Source organism: Euphorbia lathyris, chromosome 7 (genome assembly GCF_963576675.1).
Source record: "Euphorbia lathyris chromosome 7, ddEupLath1.1, whole genome shotgun sequence".
Lineage (NCBI taxonomy): Eukaryota > Viridiplantae > Streptophyta > Magnoliopsida > Malpighiales > Euphorbiaceae > Euphorbia > Euphorbia lathyris.
Window position 1 is genome coordinate 7,667,264 of NC_088916.1, and position 20,582 is coordinate 7,687,845.

General features: G+C 36.7%; 1 protein-coding gene across 3 annotated transcripts; it reads right to left on the reverse strand.

The window, feature by feature from the left end:
* Positions 1–4,544: 4,544 nt before the first annotated feature.
* Positions 4,545–10,058, reverse strand: LOC136201238 (protein LURP-one-related 7). 3 transcript variants are annotated; one of them, XM_065991859.1, is made up of 4 exons: positions 9,713–10,058; positions 8,038–8,250; positions 6,599–6,756; positions 4,545–5,040 (listed from the first exon to the last, which is right to left on the reverse strand). In XM_065991859.1, exons 1-3 carry the CDS (start codon positions 9,935–9,937, stop codon positions 6,631–6,633), a joined length of 564 nt encoding a protein of 187 aa, XP_065847931.1. In that variant the 5' UTR covers positions 9,938–10,058; the 3' UTR covers positions 4,545–5,040; positions 6,599–6,630. The 3 variants fall into 3 exon arrangements, with proteins under 3 accessions (XP_065847931.1, XP_065847932.1, XP_065847930.1); XM_065991860.1 differs by having other exon boundaries at positions 4,546–4,963; XM_065991858.1 differs by lacking the exon at positions 4,545–5,040 and having other exon boundaries at positions 6,339–6,756.
* Between the last annotated feature and the right edge of the window lie 10,524 nt (positions 10,059–20,582).

The window sequence follows — 20,582 nt, forward strand, 5'->3', positions numbered from 1 at the left end:
AAAAGATCAAGGGCTTAATGAACCAAAAAATGAAAGATCAGAAGCCTAATGATGCTTTTTGCCTAATAATAATAATAAAACACATATTTTTACTTCCAAATCAATGAAACACACATATTTTTATATTTATTTTTGTATTTCTCCGAAAGTTAATTATTCCAAATGTTACTATCATATCACTATTTAAATGTTTTTTTTCGATAAAGACATTTGGATAGAAAAAGTTATGATAGAATAGATAGAATTGAAAAAGATGACTAATAGGGTTATATTAGTAATCTTTTTCAATTCTATCTATTCTATCCTAATTTTTTCTATCCAAATAGCATTACCTTTTTTTTCTGTTTGAAAGAGCCGAAATGACTTTTAAATTGACTTCACTAACCACTAGTACCATTAACCCTCAATTCCTACAGCTTAGAAGTTGCATCTTTGTCCAAAAACCGCTTCAACTCCTCAAGGTTAGAATTCTGATTCTCTCCCAATGAAAGTAATTCTCCAAGGAGGTGGTTTTAGGACTGTAATCTAGCCGAGCCGAGTTTTGGCCCGTTCATACTCTATTCATCAGAAAATTGATGACCTTGTGCTCGAGCTCAACATTCTATTCGTGAGTTGTTCACAAGCAGCTCGTTAATTGAGTTTATGAGCTTCACTCGTGAACAACTGATTAATTATGTTGATTTGAATTTTTTTAACATAAAACTACGTAGTTTTGAAACCTACAAAACTAAATGTTATACAAAACTATGTTATTTTACATTTTCCCCTTTATAGAAATATTATTATTAAAATAATAATTTAACCAAGCTTGCTCACAAGCGTGTTCATGAACATTATAATCAAACTTGTTCATGAATCTATAATCGATCCTAGGTGGTTTTGGTGAGTCCTTAGGGCCCGTTTAGTTTACCTACTATTTATTGTTTGTTGTTATGGTTTGCTGTTTGTTGTTGGAAAAATCTGCTTTTCCAAAAAGCAGAGATTCTCCGCTTTTATAAAATGCTACTTTTCAGCTATAAAAGACAAACATGATATGTCTAACAAAATGTTATGGTTAAATTTCTACAATTTTATATGTTAGAATCAAATTTGACCCTTGTCCTTTTTTATATACAATATTTTTTTAAATAAAAACATATAGCATTATATTAAAGGAAAAAACAAAAAGATAAAAAGGAATAAAACCTCGTATATAACCATATTAGAGTCCATTAACAATATTAATTCGTGATTAATTGATTAACAATATTAATTCGTGTTTAATTGAGCATTAATGTTACATGTTTTATTTGGCATTAACAATATTAATTCATGTTTAATTAACAAATTAATATTTAAAATGTTTTCTTTTTCATTAACAATATTAATTCATGTGTAATTGATTAATTAATGTTAAGACAATTTTTTTTAGACCTTTATTTTATTTTATTTTTAAAATTGCGCACAATGCGCTTACATTAAAGAAAAAAGAAAAATTCCCACCAGATCCGGATGTGATTCGAACCCATGACCTCCCAAGACATAGGTAAGCTCTCAACCACTAGGCTAAGAGTTTCACCACTTTTTAGACCTTTATTTGAATGAAAATTCTTTGCATTTTGGTAGTAGACTTTACATATAAAGACAATTTTTTTCTCTTACAAATTTGTTCATGCTCCTTGCATTTTTTGTTTTCTCTATGCTTTCAGTTCTTCTTGTTCCGCTGATAGCTTATCTGCATATGATAGAGTTTGCTCTACCTTGTTGTTGAACTCTGGGTGACGATTACTCTCTAGAGGGAAAATTCTGTCTTACGGAGACTATTTTCGTGACAGATCTCAATAGTTCATTCTACTGTCCTTCTTTGTTCATCCAAAAGTTGAAAGTATTAGAATATTCTTCTTATATTTATAATTTCAGATTATAAATAATATTGCATCAGTTGTTTATTTCTATTTCGTTCTCTTTCGCTTTTATTAGAAAGCTCTGCAAATTGGTGATAGAGAAGAATTATTCTCATATAACAACTCAGACACATATCAAATTGATGGATCTTACCAGCTCTGATACTTTTATGGAGCTTTTGATGAAGGCCGAAAGGAATGAGCTACAAGAAGTTCGTAGTCATGGCAATGAGACTTTCTTATCCACTCAAAACTCCAGATATGAGTATGGCAACAATTATGTGCTTTCATCAGAAAATGCTACAGAAGCAAATCAAATCGATGGATCAAAACACAATGGTTTAAACAGTTCTAGTTCTAATACTTTTATGGAGCTTTTGATGAAGGCCGAAAGAAAGGAGCTACATGAAGTTCCTAGTCATGGTCATGGTCATGACAATGTGACTTTCTTATCCACCCAAAACTCAAGAAATCAGTATTGCAAAACTTTTGCGGATCCACCAGTCTCTCAAACTCGTGAGAGAAAAGAATTATTCCCAGATAACAACCCAAAAACAGATCAGATTGATGGATCCAAACACCGTAGTTTAAACAGCTCTAATACTTTTATGAAGCTTTTGATGAAGGCTGAAAGGAATGAGTTACACGAAGTTTCTAGTCATGACAATGAGATTGATGGATCCAAATACAGTAGTTTAAACAACTCTAATACTTTTATGGAGCTTTTGATGAAGGCTGAAAGGAATGAGTTACATGAAGTTTCTAGTCATGACAATGAGAGATTGATGGATCCAAACACAGCAGTTTAAACAACTCTAATACTTTTATGGAGCTTTTAACAAAGGATGGAAAGAATGAGCTACATGAAGTTTCTAGTCATGACAATGCGATTTTCTTATTCAGTCAAAATTCCAAACATAAGTAGAACAAAATTTTTGTGGCTTCATCACAAAACTCTGCACATTCACCAATTGTTCCTGGAGTTAGCTTTAATACTCTATTCCTTCTTGTATTCAGCAGTTACTTTAATAAAAACATCCAATCATATCTCAAAAAAAAAAATTACTATTTGATAGTATTTTTTTTTAATGTTTTTATATGTTGTTTAAGGATTATTATTTAGTTTTTTTGAGGACATTTTGCATAGAAATGCACTTTTGAATTTTTTTAAAAAATTTACCATTGTAAGGAAGTGGTTTAATATTAATGTTAACAATTCTAATTAACTACAGTTTTAGAAAAAAAAAACTATTAAGCATAAATTAACAGTTCTAATAATCTATTTAAATATTTTATTAGCCTTTCGGGAAAAAAATGAGGAGTATAAAAGAGTAGTTTCGTCAAATCCCTTCTTAATAAATTCATTACAATATGCATAGGGATGGTATTTTTTATTAGGGTAAAGTTTAAAATAAAAACATCCTTGTGCTTTCACTTTTTGTCAAACTAGTATCTGTAAAAATAAAATAAAAAAAATTGTCCAAACCATAATTTTTTAGTTTGATAAAAGATAACCGTTAACAACCTCAAAATGAAAAATTTCAAGATTTAAAATTGTTTAGTAAACAAAATTTTTTATTTTCAAGAATCATAATTTTCAGAGCTTTTTTTCTCTAAACGCTCAATTTCTCTTTTTTTTCATTAAACAATATCTAAATGACCTCAAAATTAAAAAGTTGAAGAATTAAAGTTGCTTAGAATATCATTTGAAGTCGTTTTTAGTAAAGCGAAAAACCACATCATTGGATAAAAAAAATTTATAGATACTAGTTTGACAAAATATGAAAGCACAAAATTTTGATTCACTTTACCCTTTTTACAAATTGCAACCATGGACTAATAACAGCTCATTTACTGATATGATTAATATTTATTCTTTACTATTTTCACTAAGTTTAGGCTAAATTTTAAAAAGGAAACGAAATTCATTTGTAATTGAACTTATCTTCCCCTTTTATGACCGTTTCTTGGTAGGGATTAATTAAATTTATATTTTTATAATTGGTATATGAATTCAATAAAAAAAAATATATAGTATACTGTTTAAAAATAATAATATAAAAGAATTTAAAGAATAAGGTATAAAAATACCCCTAAATTTATAAGCAGAAGCAATTTAACCCTTAACGTTTAAAATTCATTTGGAAGATGGCTTGGTTTTCACCTGATCTTGATTTGTATCAAGTATCGCTTGTTGGAAGATGGCTTGGTTTTCACCTGATCTTGATTTGTATCAAGTATCGCTTGTCAGAAAGGCAAGCTCGAATATCTCCAATAGTCAAACTATTTCCATCAGCCGGCCAGCCGGTGGGAGCGAAAAGTTTGGGATGTGCAATTTTACCCCTAACGACCAAAAACAATTTTACTCCTAATATTAGTGAGTTGATTCAATTTCAGACATTATTATAAAATACAAATATTTTGTTCTTTATTTTACACCAATTGCATGTAAGTTGATTTTTTTTTTTTAAAAAAAAATCATATTTTTTTTTGTGAAATAATAGAATTGAAAATTAATATTTTTAAATTTGGTCAAAATATTTGAATTTTTTTTTTGTCTAATTCGTACAAAATACAATATTGTTTTTAAAATTTTCATGTTTTTTTTTTGAATAAAAATGGGGACGATGCGGAGAGAGGGAGGAGACATCCCGACTAGGTCGGCACCCCACCTGCCAAACTCCACAAAACCCGAAGAATATATTAATAAAAATCAAAGAGTACAAAGGGGGCAAAAGGAAAGAAAGAAAGGAAAAACAGGAAAATTAAGAAAACCCAAGGTGAGCAATATTACATAAGTCTGCAAAAACAGCGCTACTGCACATCGCCGGGCATGAATGCCACCAACGTATATCGGGTACCGAGGTTCCAAACCGTGCAAGGGCGTCTGCCGCCTGATTACCTTCCCGGAAGATGTGGGAGACGATTAGATTCATGTTGTCACATTGATATAAGCAGTGGGCCCAGTCTCGTCTGAGGCACCAAAGGGCATCCAAGGATTTCATCCGTAGGAGGTTTACCACATAGGAGGAGTCCGCTTCAACCCATAAGTTTGTCCATCCCATGATCCAACTTGTCCACTTTATAAGTAAAATTGCTCATGAATGTAAACATTAGGAGTATTTTTACACCTTATCCCATAATTTAATATAGAAAACTGCATATAGTTATAAAATATATCTTTAAAATGTGCAAACATCAACCATGAAAAAACTCAAACAAATAACCATATAACAAGATTCAAAAATGAATTATAATAAAGTAAGAAAAATGTTTTTCTTTATCATCGCTTACGCGGCGGCTAAGCGGTGCCAAGATAGCTAAATATCGGATGGAGAGCCAAAAAGAACTAATCGGAAAAAAATAGGAACGGATTCTTAATTTCGAATGCCTAAACGACCTTGGTTTTGAACAAGGATGGAAGGTATCACATATAGCTAGCAATGAACCTTATAAATCATCAAGATGTAAAAACCATTTGCAGTTATTATGTATTTTCTGATTATTCTTATGACGTGACTTTGAATATTCTAGCGGCTAAAGAAACGTGATTATTTTTTTCCTTGTTCACCAAAAGAAGAAAGAAGCTTCATTGCTCAACAAGTTCAAATGCAGTTTTACACGAGTTTAAAACCAACAAAACCAATAAAAAGTAAACACTATATAACATGTGAAAGTGATTGAAAGAGTATGAAAATGTCTGAAAGTGTATGAAAGTGGACGAAATGGACAACAAAAATTGAAAATGTAGGCAATTTAGCCATTTCATACGATTAAATGAACAAAAAAAAAAAACAAAAGAGATTTAAGAAAAATGCAATAATGGTAAAGAAAATAAAAAAAACAAAGAAAAAGAAGGTATTTTAGACATGAAAGATAAGAAAAGATATTTAAGATATAACATATAGTATTTAAGAAAAGAGATTGATATTAGGCCTAATACATCAACACTCCAAATTGTCCGGAAACTGCAACTGCAACTGACATCTGAACTTCAAAAGGTTACAACTTACCCCCTCAATTTGTTTATTTGGACACATAACCTCTCAAGTTGCTTATTCGGAACAAATAAGCCCTCAACCCAAAAAGGCATTCAACGTAATATTACATCAGAAAAAAAAAAGGTCCAAAATATCGGTTGCTACATCTAATTAATCTACTGATACATAAACAAAATGGCAAAAAAAAAAAACAAAAAACTCTCAAAATCACAAATATTAACTTATTTAAGTTGCGGGGATTAGTTATAACAATTTGAAGCTCAGGAGTCGGTTGCGGTTTTTGGACAACTTGGGATGCTGAGGATGTATTAGACCTTGACATTATATGGAATGAAACTTGAAAAGAAGGCATAAAGGGTAATTTCTCCTTGATTATATGCACAACAAGTGTTACGTATGTTAAACAAGACCGAAATAATACAAGATCAACAACATGTGGTAATAATCCTTGATATAAGGTACAAAATTAGACCTATAATTATTGAGGGAGAACGGATTTAGCTCCCGTGTACAAAACTGTGCAAGTTTAAGACCAATTTTTCGCTGACGGAACAATTTGAGTCTTCAGTAAACCAATATTAAATATCAGATTCGCCTCTATATAATATGATATATACATGAAAATCAGTAAGAACTGATCTTATATGATTTTATGTATTTAGTTTTTTTTTTCCCCAAGAAAAAGGGAAAAAAAGGACAATGTAACAGGTTTACCTTGTATTTGTTTTTCTTTGACTTGATTATTTTCATCCATCCAAAAAAATCACAACCAAAGCCACAACAAGTGAATGATCCAGAGATCCTGGAAATATGGTTAGCCGAAATGCGCTCCGTCGAACCAAAATCTGGTGAAGCTTGTACATCAGACTCCCCTGTGTAAACAACAAAACAGTCTTTGTTAACAAATTGTTATAGAAACGGAAACCGTTCTTTCCAAAAAAAAAATATATAGCTATGAAACAGTAATGGGAACCGAAAAGAAACGGACAAGAAATGCAGAAACACTATTGGGGAAGAGCTTCTGTACAGCATAGTTATAGATACACCAATGTATCATTATCTGATAAGACACTTGTTGCTATATATGATCAGTTAAATCAGTATGGGAGTTGAATTTGGATTGTGGTTATGATTAATACTGTTATTTCGTAGATTACTTCTTTTTTTCTGAAAAGAAACATGAAAGATCAAACAAAATTGGTTAATCAAATCACTGACATTGGATGTGACATTGAAACGCCAACGTTTTTTGGGTCATAGGCAATCATCATATATATACAGTTTCAAGCAACATTAGGCGGCGAATGCACAATGAAACTGTTCAACAAGTACTAAATACGTAAACAAATAAAAGCAAAAGGACCAAATATTGGAAAATAAAATTTCAAGGGCTTAAGTGACAAAATGTTCAAAGTAAAGGGTACAAATACTTTTTCCCCGAAAAAAGTGAATAGATGACAATGGCTTTTCTCATAGTCATAGAAAAGCAACAGCATAATAGTGATAGAAGAAGAAATCAAATGGAGCAGTTTCTACCATTAAAGATGTCCACACCTGGTAAATACGTTCTTGCTCTTAAAGTTAGGACCTATGTGGCACGGACTCTGAAACGGACATGGACACAGGAAACATAAAATGGCCTTCAAACGAAAATGGATACGGACAAGAAACAGACACAAAATGCACGCTAGAGGAGTGTCCGTGCAACATAGGTTGGAACTTGGGATGGACAATATCCAACGTAAATCAAATACATTGAAACAGTATAGCTTCAGTCACTAACAGTTAGAAATTAGGCATTGAGACGGTGCAGAGGGCAGCAGTAGTTCATCTAATAAGCAACCATGACCAACAACTTCTATGGTTAGAAGAAGTAACATATGAACATTCACATATTAGGATGTAGATGGGATGCATGAATATTGAACAGCAGCGAAAAGGGGAAAATTGAACGAATTGTCTGGGATGAAAGAAGTGTGATGAAAGGGAGATAATCATTTCAAAATACAGGTAATTCACATTTTCAATACTTGATGAGAAGGCTTAAAATACCCTTAACGCGTTTGGGCGCGCTTAATCAAATACTCAATGTTTTCCTTGGTGCAATAATGTCACAAAGATTAAAGATAAGAGTAAGCATAAGAAATAGCTACCTGAGCTATGACGGAATTTTCCGCATAGATTGTGAAGGATCTCTGGAAAACACAACCTTTCACCTTCAAATCTGAAGTAAATTCTCCTGAACTTTCTTTGACAAAAGAGACTTCAAGCTCAGTTCTACAAAACTCATTCACTGTTCTTTGAACTTTGAATACCAGTTCCTTCTCCCCTTCACTATCCCCTTTATAACAATGCCAATTTCCATTCTACAAACAACAAATACATATCATCACTTATGTCCAAAGCTATTGAATCATATCTATTGTTTTGCACTTAATCGGTCATGGAAACTCTTCTTCAGTAGCGTTAGTGTTTTCGAGTTTCATGTCCGTTTCTGTTTCCGTTCCTATTTTCTAGCTATATTTTTTTAGAAATAACATTTCCGAGTGTCCGTTTCCATTTCTGTTTCTATGCAAAATAGATCAACCACACAGGTAGATGGTTGCTTTGGCCCTTCAACTTGGTTCCAGGATTAATTTGCCACCAAATCAACTCAGGATATGAATTTACCTTAAATTGAACTTCAACTATCAATTTAGTCCACAAATTGGCAAATTTTATCAGAATTAATCCAAAATGACAGGGCTATTTCTTGCCAAATTGATGTGTAAATCACACAAAGGTCACACATGTTTGGACAATGTTTCGGTAAGATCACAAAAGTTCATTTTGTATCAATAAAATAACACATCTTTGATATTGTACCAATAAAGTCACATTGAACATTTTCTGGATACTATTTCACCAAAATTGCAGACATGAACGCTTATTCAAATCATTCGTTCCATATGGATACTCCATTTAACCCTAAAAGCTAACTCCGACTATTAAAATTATATATTTTCTTAGAGAGATAGGGATGGAACAAATTGTATACTACTTTAAGTGAATTTATGTAGCGGTTACGTGGAATGGATCACTTAATTTAAGTATCAAGCCAACAACAATTCTAGTGAGAGGGTGGCTGGAAAAGTTCAATCTACGTTGCACAGAAACGACAACTGAAACAGACACCACGAAACTTTAATTCCATAAAAATAGGGATAAGATACCAAAATAGCCTCAAGGTTTTTAGAGAAGAGGCAATTTAGTCTACACTTACAAAACATTACAATTTCAGTCTCAACGTATGTCAATGTTACAATTAAATCCCTCAATAATGGAAACTTTAGTTGTAGCATTTGACAAACATTGAGACTGAAATTGTGTTGTTTTATAAGTGGGAGCTCAGAGACTATTTTGGTACCTTATCCCGTAAACATATAAACTGAAACAGAAACACACGAGAAGCGAAAACCCTACTGAAGAAGAGGGAGTTGCAGAGAACATAGGTTCAATGTGATTATGAAAGATTTTATTGACACAAACTAACATTATTGAACATTGCCTCATATATATGACCATCTGTGCGATTTACTCCCAAATTGATACCCTATACACCAATCAGCCAAGTTGAAACCCCAAATTGACCAGCTTAATCCTCAAATCACACATATCAAGTCAATTCAAATTCTGGATAACAAGCAAAACTTTTGAAAAAGTCACTCTAAAACTGAATTTGCTAACTATCCAGCAAACATGATTACAAGTACTCAATATTCAACAAGCGTAGTTCAAACAAGTAAAAATTGAAGTTAAGATATAATAAAGAGAAACAGAATAACTCACAGGTCGGCGATGAATGGAGATGAGAGTGGTTCCCAATTGATTAATCACTGCCCACTTACGAGATGAGGAGTGCCTTGATGAGATGATTTTAACCCTGAAAAGTAAATTCCCACAGGAATCAGCGAAACCAAGATCACCGCGTGAGAGGCCTGGATGCTTTTTGGAGACGAAGAGGTCGATAGGGATTTGATTAGAGGTTGGATCACATAGAGACGAAGCATCCATTATTAATACATACCCAGTATTATGATTGACCTTCAATTCTCGAAATATTTTCTAGTGGAGACTGCTATGGAATGGACTCATTCGAAATGAATGACGGTCGATCGAATCGACTCAGGAGGCCGGCTTTGTTTGGACTTTGGACTTTTTGAAACAAGTTTTACCAAAACAAATTACAAATTAGCCAATACAGTAAAACCTCTTTATAGAAATACTCTATATAGGAATAATCTCTATTTTGTTATAAAAAAACTCGGTCCCAACTTGGGTCCGGTTATAAATAGGAATAACCTCTCAAATGTTATTTGTTATACACTTTTCAAGTCACACATTTAGAAACTATGCCTCTATATAGTAATATATATTAAGAATTCAAACTAAATTATAAAATATTAAAAAAAAACTATTGAAATTATCTATGAGTGGGAAACACCCTATTATTATTTAAGAAATATATTATTGATTGATTTGTATTAGGCATAATTATAGGGCTTGATTATAGGCATAATTATAAGGCTTGATTTTGTAAACTTAGGCATAATTATAAGACTTGATTTTGTCTTCTCTCTCTCAGATCTGTTGTCATGGTGAAGAATTTTTATGAAGATTGAGAGTTTTGAGATCTATCTCTTCTCTTTTAGATCTTTCTTTCTCTTTTAGATCTATCTTCTCTTTTTCAGATCTGGCTTCTCTCTCTCAGATCTGTTGTCATGGTGAAGAATTTTTATGAAGATGGAGAATTTTGAGATCTATCTTCTCTCTCTCAGATCTATTTCTCTCTTTTAGATCTTTTTTCTCTCTTTTAGATCTATCCTCTCTCTCTCAGATCTATTTCTCTCTTTTATATCTTTTTCTCTCTTTTAGATCTTTTTCTCTCTTTTAGATCTATCTCCTCTCTCTCTCTCTCTCTCTCTCGGCTAGGGTTCATGGTAAAGCGTGTTAGGGATAGATCTAGGGAGAGGGGGGCTGTGGCCGGCGAGGGGGGGTCGGATCTGGAGGGGATTTGCGGCAAGGAAGGGGGCGGTGGCCTGGTGGTTTGGGGCGAGAAGGGTGAGGCAAGTTTTGTTGGCGGCGAGCGTGCACCTGGTGTAGATCGGGGCGGGGCGCTTGGCGGGGTGGAGGCAGGGGAATCCAGGGGCGTCGGTAGGGATCTCGTGGGCATGGATGGTGCGTCGGCAGGGTTCTCGCGGGCGCCGCCCGTGCGGCTGGGGACGGATCTTTGCGATCCACAAGCGGCAGATTCGACAAGGTTGTCGCGGCTGGGTGCGGATCAATGGGAGATACGGGCGGCTGGGTTTTCTGATGCCGGGGGCAAGGCTCCCCCAATCTCGAGGGGAGAAGTGGGGCCGGGGGTGCCTGGCGCAGGGCTATGCGCCGATAGTGCCGGGCACTGCCCAGGCGCTGCCGGCTCCTCGGTCGGGCAGTGGGCTGGGGCTGTCGGCGCAGTGCCTTGCACGGGATCCTCTCCTCCGGGCTGTGAGGGGCAGGCAGGGGCTACGACGGGGAGGCAGGCTGCCTCGGGTCTGGATGTTTCTAATAATTCGGGAAGGGTGGGTGTTGTAGGAGTAGCTCATGGGAAGACGGTCTCCCCCAGACGTAGGGTTCAGATGAGCGAGATTGGTAAAAACTCTTGGAAGGACACGGTCATGGGGGTGGCTGAGGAAGAGCCGGTTTTAGAGGAAGTTTTAATGGTGGGAGATTCTGATGATATGTTCTCGGATTCTGATGAGGAAGATAATGGCCAGGAGGATCCTCTCTGTCCGGTCATTAGACTTTCCGCTGCAGAGAAGCGTGAGCTTAGAGAGAAGTGGAAGGTGTCTTTGATTGTTACTGTCCTGGGTAAGCGAATTAGTTTTAACTATTTTGCCCAAAGAATACAAGCGCAGTGGGCAAGGAAAGGTAAAGTCAGTATTACTGACCTGGAAAATGACTACTATGTCATTAAATTTACTAGGGTTAAGGATTATAATTCGGTTATCAAGGGAGGCCCATATATCATTTCCAATCATGTTTTGGCCTTAAGGCCTTGGGTTCCTAATTTTAATCCTCACGACTGTTCGGTTAACAGGATCTTGACTTGGGTAAGATTCCCGGGCCTTCCCATTGAGTACTACAGTGAAAACTTTCTGAGTAAAATAGGAGGTTTGGTTGGTAAGGTCCACCATGTGGACAAGACTACAATTGGGGCCATTAGGGGTAAGTTTGCTAGGGTATGTATAGATGTTGATCTGGCTAAACCTTTACTTTCTAAGTTCTATGTTCAGGATAAAGTGTTCTTTATTGAGTATGAAGGTTTACATAACATATGTTATGATTGTGGCATGTATGGTCATTCTCAGGAGGGTTGCCCTAAAAGGGAGAGGGTTGTTATAGAGAGGGTTGAGAGTAGTGTGCGGATTACTGGAGGGAACCAGGGGTATGAAGGGAACTTTGGTCCCTGGATGGTGGCAAAGAGGCCCGCTAGACGTAGGAATCAACATGCAGTGGTTCACAATCGTCCTCCTGATATCAACACAAATTCTAAGTCCCTTTCTCCTAAAGCTACTGTTATTCCAAATGTCAAGGAGAAGCCTGTCCTCAAAGCTAGAAAGGAGGCTGGGGTTTCTTCAGTAGCCTTGCCTGGGTCCAGATTTGGGGCCCTGATGATTGAGGAAGTTCAAGAGTCAGACCAAGATGAGAATCATATGGATGAGAGTAATCCAGGATTAGAGTCTGTAGATCCAGTCGAGAAGGTGGTTGAATCTGTGAACCCGCTTTTTGTCTCTAAGGATGAAGCCCAGGGGGGGACCCTGACCCTTGCAGCTAGAAGGATGAAGAATTCAAATGAGGTTAGTATTCCTGTTCATGGTATTGATCCTGGGATTGGGAAATCTATGGGAGTTAACAAAACTAATATGAAAAAGCTTAAAGGAAAACAAAAAAGTGGCCTTAACACTTTGGCGTTTCCAGATAAGAGGGGGCCCGGGGGTACCTCGGTAAGGCTCTCAGGAGCCCCTAGTAAATACCTAGCTTAGGGTAGGGGTGTGGTCAGTTGTCCTCCTTTCTATGGATTTGTTATTTTGGAATGTTAGGGGTGCGGCTAGCAAGGCTACCCGTATCCATATTAATGATCTTATTAAGCAGTTTAATCCATCTTGTTTTGCTCTTTTGGAAACTAAGATTAGTGGTGAGAAAGCAGATGAGGTGGTTAAGAAGTTTAAGAACTGGCACTGTGTTAGATCGGAGGCAACTGGCCGGGCTGGGGGGATTTGGCTTTTTTGGAGGCCAGATCGGATTCATTTTGATATTCTTAGCATGGATAAGCAGTTCATTCATTGTAAAGTGAGTATTTCCGGCAATACTTCCTTTTTTATTACCCTTGTGTATGCTGACCCTATCTTGTCTAATCGAAAACGGCTCTGGGAGGTTCTCTATTCTATGAGTGTCAGCATTTCGGAGCCCTGGTTTGTGGCGGGTGACTTCAATGATATCGCCTTTATGAGTGATCAGAGAGGGGGATCCAATCATTATGTTAATCGCTGTCTGCATCACAAGAATAGTATGGATTTATGTGGGCTTTCCGATCTGGGGGCTTCTGGTCATAAATTCACTTGGAAGCGTAATAATACTTTTGTTCGATTGGACAAAGTCTACGCTAATGTTTTAGCTCTAACTTCCTTCCCCGAGTGCTCTGTGTTGAACCTCCCGTTCCGTCATTCGGATCATTGTCCTATTTTGTTTAGACTTTTGAGAGGTAAGCATCCTAGGGGTAAGAGACCGTTCCGGTATCAGTTAGCTTGGGAGTCCCATCCTAAGTTTAAAGAGTTCGTTCATGAGAGTTGGAGACCTCATTCGTATGTACTGCAAGCTGCTGAAGGGTTCAGGAATAAGGTGCAGGGGTGGAATAGGAATGTGTTTGGGCATATTATCAGAAGGAAGAACAAGTTATTAAAGAGGATGGAGGGCATTCAACGCAGGTTGGAGGGGAGGTTTGATCATAGCCTTGAGGGCCTCCTCAGAACCCTTCAGAAGGAGCTGGAGGCTGTGCTTAGGCAGGAGGAGTTCCTTTGGTTCCAGAAGTCTCGGAAGTCCTGGATTAGAGATGGGGATCGTAATACCAAATACTTCCATCTCTCTACCCTGATCAGAAGGCAGAGAAATAGAATTGAGGCCATTAAGGATTCTAATGGTGATTGGGTTTATGAAGATGAGGTTATTCGGAACTTAGCCCTGGATTTCTACAGAGAGCTGTTCAAAGAGGAACCTGTTCTTTTGGAGAGGGCTCACTCTATTGCTACATTTCCTTTAATCAGTGAGGATTGTAGTCAGGAGGCCTTTCAACCTATTTCCCGAAAAGAGATTGACCAAGCTATCTTCAGCATTGGGGCTTCTAAAGCTCCTGGGATTGATGGTCTTCCGGCGGGCTTTTACCATAAGCATTGGGATGTAGTGAAGGAAGGCATCTATAATTTTGTCTTGGGGGTGTTCAGTGGTTCGAAGGATATTGAGCTGGTTAATAGAACCCTCCTGGTTCTGATTCCTAAGATTGATAAGCCTTCTTCCTTTTTGCATATGAGACCTATCAGTCTTTGTAATGTTCTTTACAAAACTGTTACAAAGATTGTGGCTAATAGAATCCGTGGCATTCTTCCTGCGATCATTTGTCAGAATCAGGGTAGCTTTGTGCCTGGTAGACAAATGATGGATAATGTGGTGATCGCCCAAGAGATGGTCCACACGATGAAGATTAGGAAGGGGAGGAAAGGCATTGTGGCTCTGAAGCTGGATTTAGAGAAGGCCTATGATCGAATTAATTGGGATTTCTTGATGGAGAGCCTTGAGAGAGCTAGAATCCCGGACAGCTGGAGAAGTTTAATTAAGGTATGTATTTCTTCTCCTGTGTTTCAAGTTATGGTCAATGGGGATATGTCGGAGGAATTTTCCCCGGGCAGAGGAATCCGTCAGGGGGATCCTATGAGCCCTTTCCTTTTTGTTATTGCTATGGAGAGGCTCTCTCACCTGATTCAGGATGCGATTGATAATGGGAGTTTCCACCCTGTGGCGATCAACAGCTTCTGTCCCCAGGTGACTCACTTATTCTTTGCAGATGATGTCCTTATCTTTCTTGAGGGTAATGAGGAGCAGTTGAGAGTCATTATGGATATTCTGGATTGTTTTTGTTCGGCCTCTGGGCAGAAGCTTAATATCCAGAAATCTAGGATGATGTGCTCTAAGAATATGAATCAGAGAGTCTGTAAGAGATTAAGTGATCTCTCAAGTATTCCTCTTACTGATTCTCTTGGGAAGTATCTGGGCGTTCCCCTCCATAGTGAGCATGTGTCTAAAGGCTCCTTCAAAGAGACTTTGGATAAAGCTAATTCGAAGTGTGCCACTTGGAAAGCCAAGACTCTGTCTCTCGCTGGCCGCCTCACGTTAATTCAATCTGTTAATTGTGCTGCTCCCAATCACATCATGCAGGCTTGTAAGCTTCCGGATCCTGTGCTTAATGATCTTGACAAGATTAACCGTAGGTTCCTGTGGGGGGAAGCTGCGGAGGGCAGGAAGATCCATCTTGTGCCTTGGAGTGAGGTTTGCCAGCCTAAAGATTCTGGGGGTCTGGGTATTAGGAAAGCAAAGGACAATAATAAAGTTTTATTAATGAAACTCCTTTGGCGTATGTGGCAAAACCCTTCCTCTCTTTGGGTTCGCCTCCTTTGTGGTAAGTATCGGAAAGACAAAATCTTCGGGGGCCCGAAAGAGAGAGTTGCTAATTGTTCCTTCCTCTGGAAAGGACTTAGTGCTGTGTTTGATGAGTTCTGCTCGGGAGTTGGCCTGGAGGTGGGGAATGGTAAGTCCATTAGTTTCTGGTTTGATAACTGGATTGGGGATAAACCGTTAATTGAGGTGTGTTCTTCCCCCCCCCCCCCCCCCCCCCCCCCCCCCGCCTAGTGATATACGCAACTGGAGGATTGCCGATGTGGTTGACTCGGAAGGGGACTGGATCTGGTCAAAGTTTGATACTTTCTTTAGCCTTGAGACTCTCCTTAGAATGCGGGGAGTGAAGGTGAGTAATCAAGAGGAAGACTTGGATAGGCACTGTTGGGCGCTGACTAACAATGGAGTTTATTCTTGCAAATCGGCCTTTGAAGCTTTCTCTCTCTTTAGATCTGATCCTCCCTCGGATGTGTGGAAGTCGATTTGGACCCTTAAAGTTCCTTTCCGTATTAGGAGTTTCCTGTGGCTGGGTGTTAAGTACAGGCTTCTTACTAATTCGGATAGGCACAGAAGGCACTTGACTGATTCTGGAGCTTGCAGTAGATGCAGAGGTCATGTTGAGACTTTGTGCCATGCTCTTAGAGATTGCTCTAATAGTAAAGAGGTTTGGAGGAAAATTCTCCCACACCATATTTTCTCTTCCTTCATGGCACATTCTGAGGTCGACTGGTTCTCTGATGGTGTTAGAGGAAAGTTGCTTCCATACATGGAGCATGGTGACATTTTCTTTGCTATTATCTGTCACCAAGTTTGGAAATGGAGAAACGAGGAGATTTTTGGAGATAAAACTGTTTTTATGACAAACTTAGCTGATTTCTTCTCGAAAAAACTTTTCTCTATTATCGATAGTTTCAAAGGAGAGTCCCTTGCCAGAGCCTCTCAGTGTTGTGATGTCCATCTCGTGGGATGGAGCAGGCCAAGAGAGGGGGTTGTGAAGCTGAATACTGATGGTTCCTGCCTCAGTAACGGTAAGATTGCGGCTGGAGGTGTGCTTAGAGATGTAGGGGGCGTCTGGCTTTCTGGGTTCTCCCAGAATTTAGGGTTGGGTTCTTCCTTTTCTGCGGAGCTCTGGGCTATTCTTACTGGAATCAATCTTGCTAAAAGGCTGGGTGTTAAGAGGCTCTCTGTGGAGTCTGATAATTTGGAAGCAATCAAAATGATTTCTGAGAATCATTCTATGGGTCTTAACAGTCGCAACCTCATCAAAGCTATTATAAGGCTTTGCTCCTCCTTTGAGTTCGTAGAGTTCAGACACATTTTTAGAGAGCAGAATCGTGTTGCTGATCGCTTGGCGGCGGCGGGCCATGAAGGGACGTTAGGCGTTACTACCCTTCCTGTTTCCCCTAGTTTCATCTCTCATCTTCTCTTAGAAGATAGGATTGGGGTTAGCTTCCCTAGGCTAATTCCTGGGTAGTTTGTTGTTATTCGTTTTTCTTTTCCTTTTCTACCAAAAAAAAAAAAATAAGACTTGATTTTGTAAACTTTTGGGTATTGATTATAGATATAATTATAGGAATAATTATACCAACCTCTATTTAGTAATAACCTCCCAATTGTTATATAAATAGTCCGGTCCCAAATGTATTCCTATATAGAGGTTTTACTGTACAACTTTTTTTATATATAATTTATTCCACTTTTCAGTCTGAGGTCGTTGGGCACACTTTCTCTTTACGTTAAAACTCGAACTCAATATAATTAGTTTTAATATTTGATTTATCCGTTGTTGTTTATATTTTTTTTATTAATAAAATGAAACTTTATTAATTAGAATCAGAAAGAATAACATCGCTAAGGAAGTGAGGGGTAGAATCTCATTCATTACGAACAGACACAGAACTAACCGCTCTTGCTAAGCAATGAGCTGCTGAATTTGCTGAACGCCTAACAAAAGAGACTGAAACATTTTCTAGCTCTTGTAAGATAAGAATACATTCTGCTATAATATCAAATAAATAAGAAAAATTAGACGAAGGCTGATGAATAGCGTTGACAATTGTGAGGCAGTCTGACCAGATTTCCACATTGCTGTAGTTGTGTCACTTGATCCATGATAGTGCCTCCTTAACTGCCATTGCTTCAACCATGATAGGCTCATAAAAACCTTCTAATGGACCGTGGTAGGCATAGATACAATCTCCCCGCCAATCCCGAAGAATGAATCCCAGAGAACAGTACCCAACATCAGGAAATACACCTTCGTCAACATTACAGGCTAGAGAACCCTCTACTGGGCGTTGCCAGCGAGCAAATCTTGGGTGCGTATCTGGGCTGGGTTTAGTTTTGATTTGTTGTTGTTTATGTTAGTTGTACCTTTTATGGTTCTTTCTGCTTTTTTATAATCATTTTATTGTCTTTTTTTTTGAAACTGTTAGCGATATTTTGCGAATATGCTAATTTTCAACTTTGTCACCTGTGGTTAGAGTGCGGGCGTGCTAGAGAAATTATTTCTCAATTATTAAAGACGGTTAAGTTTATGGATTTGCGTGCCAAAACTTGAAATCTAAACGAAGCGATTGACGAGGGACGCAAGGATTGAAAAAGTCTCTCTTGGGTCTCTAGCGCCGTTATAAAAACTTTGCTAGATAATTATTTTATTTAAGCTAATGCGATTGAGTAAAAGATGGGTAAAATAAAGAAATTAAAGGTGCGAAATTGACACGAGATTTGGTGAAAAAATTGGTATTTTATTGATATGGATCAAGGTTTGAATACATATGTTCAAAGAAAGCATAAAAATGAAACTAATTACAATTGAAAAATTTCTATACTAAACATATAGATAATCAATTGAATTAGAAAAAACAAATCAATACAAGGAATTTAAATGCAATAAAAATAAAAATTGAAATTCAAAAACAAACTCGGACCCACAATAACTATCTCGGCTGGACGTTGAATTTTGATGTCGGCTTGAAGTCTTTGGAGCACCGCGATCGGTTGGCACGAGCGGAATTGTTCTTGGAAATTTCTGACTTGTGGTAAGCAAAAATTGGGCAGATTTGACCTTCAACTTTGGAAGGATCGTATAAATGCTTAAGAACATGGAATTGGATAATTAAAAAGGCTAAACTTAATTTCAAAAAGTCAGGAACAGACTTCTACAAGGGATCAAAAGCTAAAACGAATTGTAAATGGACGAAATTGGGAGTTGAAAATAACTGGTCGAATCTGTAAAAATCTGGAAACAGAATATCTAAAACGATTTGGATTGCAAAGAATGGCTTGTAAACGGAGTTTCTGAACACGGAATTGGGAAAACTAAAATTTTAAATTGAACATCAGGAAGTCAGAAACAAATTTATTGAAGGGATTGAAAGCAAAAAATGAATTTAAATGGGCGAAATCGGGCTTTGAAAATAATTGGACGAATCTGGAAAATTAATTTGGAAACAGAATTCTAGCTAAGGATTGAGCAGACTAAAGGCTTAGGGATGCTAAATTGAATTAAAAAAAACTTGGAAAGAGGCTATTGGAACTTGAATTAAGGCTAAAGACAAGCTAAAAGAAGGACTTAAAGCTAAGAAAAATGAAGAACAAAGAGGAAGAACATAAGAACTAAGAACTTACATAGAGAGCATTGGAATGGACCTTAGGAAGAGGTTTTGTTGTGTTGAGTGAGTTTCTAATTATGAAGAATGAGTGGTCTATTTATAGCATTTGGAGAGGGTATTTCGAGTAATTAATCATCAACTAACCCTTATTTTTTTTCTCTAATTTTGACCACTAACTTGCCACCTCACCAACTTCCACAAACCACCACTAACTTCCTCCAACTTCCATGCGATATCACCCCACTATCTTGTGGTTAGAGAGACTTTTAAGGCTTGGACCTAGGTGTGGGGATGGGCTAGGGTTCGTAGGTTAGCTCGTGGTTGTGTTCAGGTGCATTTGGAGAAGTCGGGTGAATCGAAACAGGCTACGGACGATGACTGACCTCTAGCTCGCCAAGCTGGAGGTTAGTTTACACATATATTTATTTTTATTTTCCATTCATCTTTTTTTATTATTATTATTTTAAAAAAAATAGAAACTATACCCTAAAATTAAACATAAACTTTCTATATACATGAAAATAAAATTTATTTATTTTGGGCCAACAGAAACCAAATCATTTTATTGTCTTAGTGGATCATGTATTAAACATAGTCTATACTTATGTGAGGTTTTGTACCTTACTTTTTACGTTGTACTCTATCTTCTTATTTAATGAAATGTTAACATTATTATTTTAAAAAAAATTAAAATTTGTAAAATTTAGACTAAATTTGTTAAAATTCTCCAATTTAAAATCCAAAAGTTAATACTTAAAATTTCATATTTATTTTAAATTCATTTCACATTTGAAATAGAAAAAATCACCTAAATAATTATATAATAGGTTGAAAATAATTGACTTTTACATACGTAATGGTAATATGACAACAAAAAAAATTAAAAATTATATTTATTATTTTCTTAAGTCAAATTTTTTGAAATTTTATATGATAACTAAAAAATATATTTTTTATTTTTCTAATTTCCACAGTACATACATAAGAACATGTCTAATGGTGGCACCACCGAAGTGGTGCCACCTAGACATAAATTAGGCTTAAAAGTAACAAGCTAGTAGAATCTATGTAATTTCAGTATTTTTTGGGGCTAAAATAAAAATAAATAAAGAATAACTAATTATTAATCAGTTAGTAAAAGCAAGATAGTAATTACCAAATGATTGTCATGCAATGTTCATTAACAAAACTGCTTAAACTGTTTAGATTTCGCCTAGACACTCAAAAAAAAAAAAAAATACGCTGGGTTTTCCACACATAGATCCCTCTAAGCACTTTTTTGTCCCATAATCATTTTTTACTGCTTGGGCGTCGTTTCGACGATGATCAAAACAAAAAAA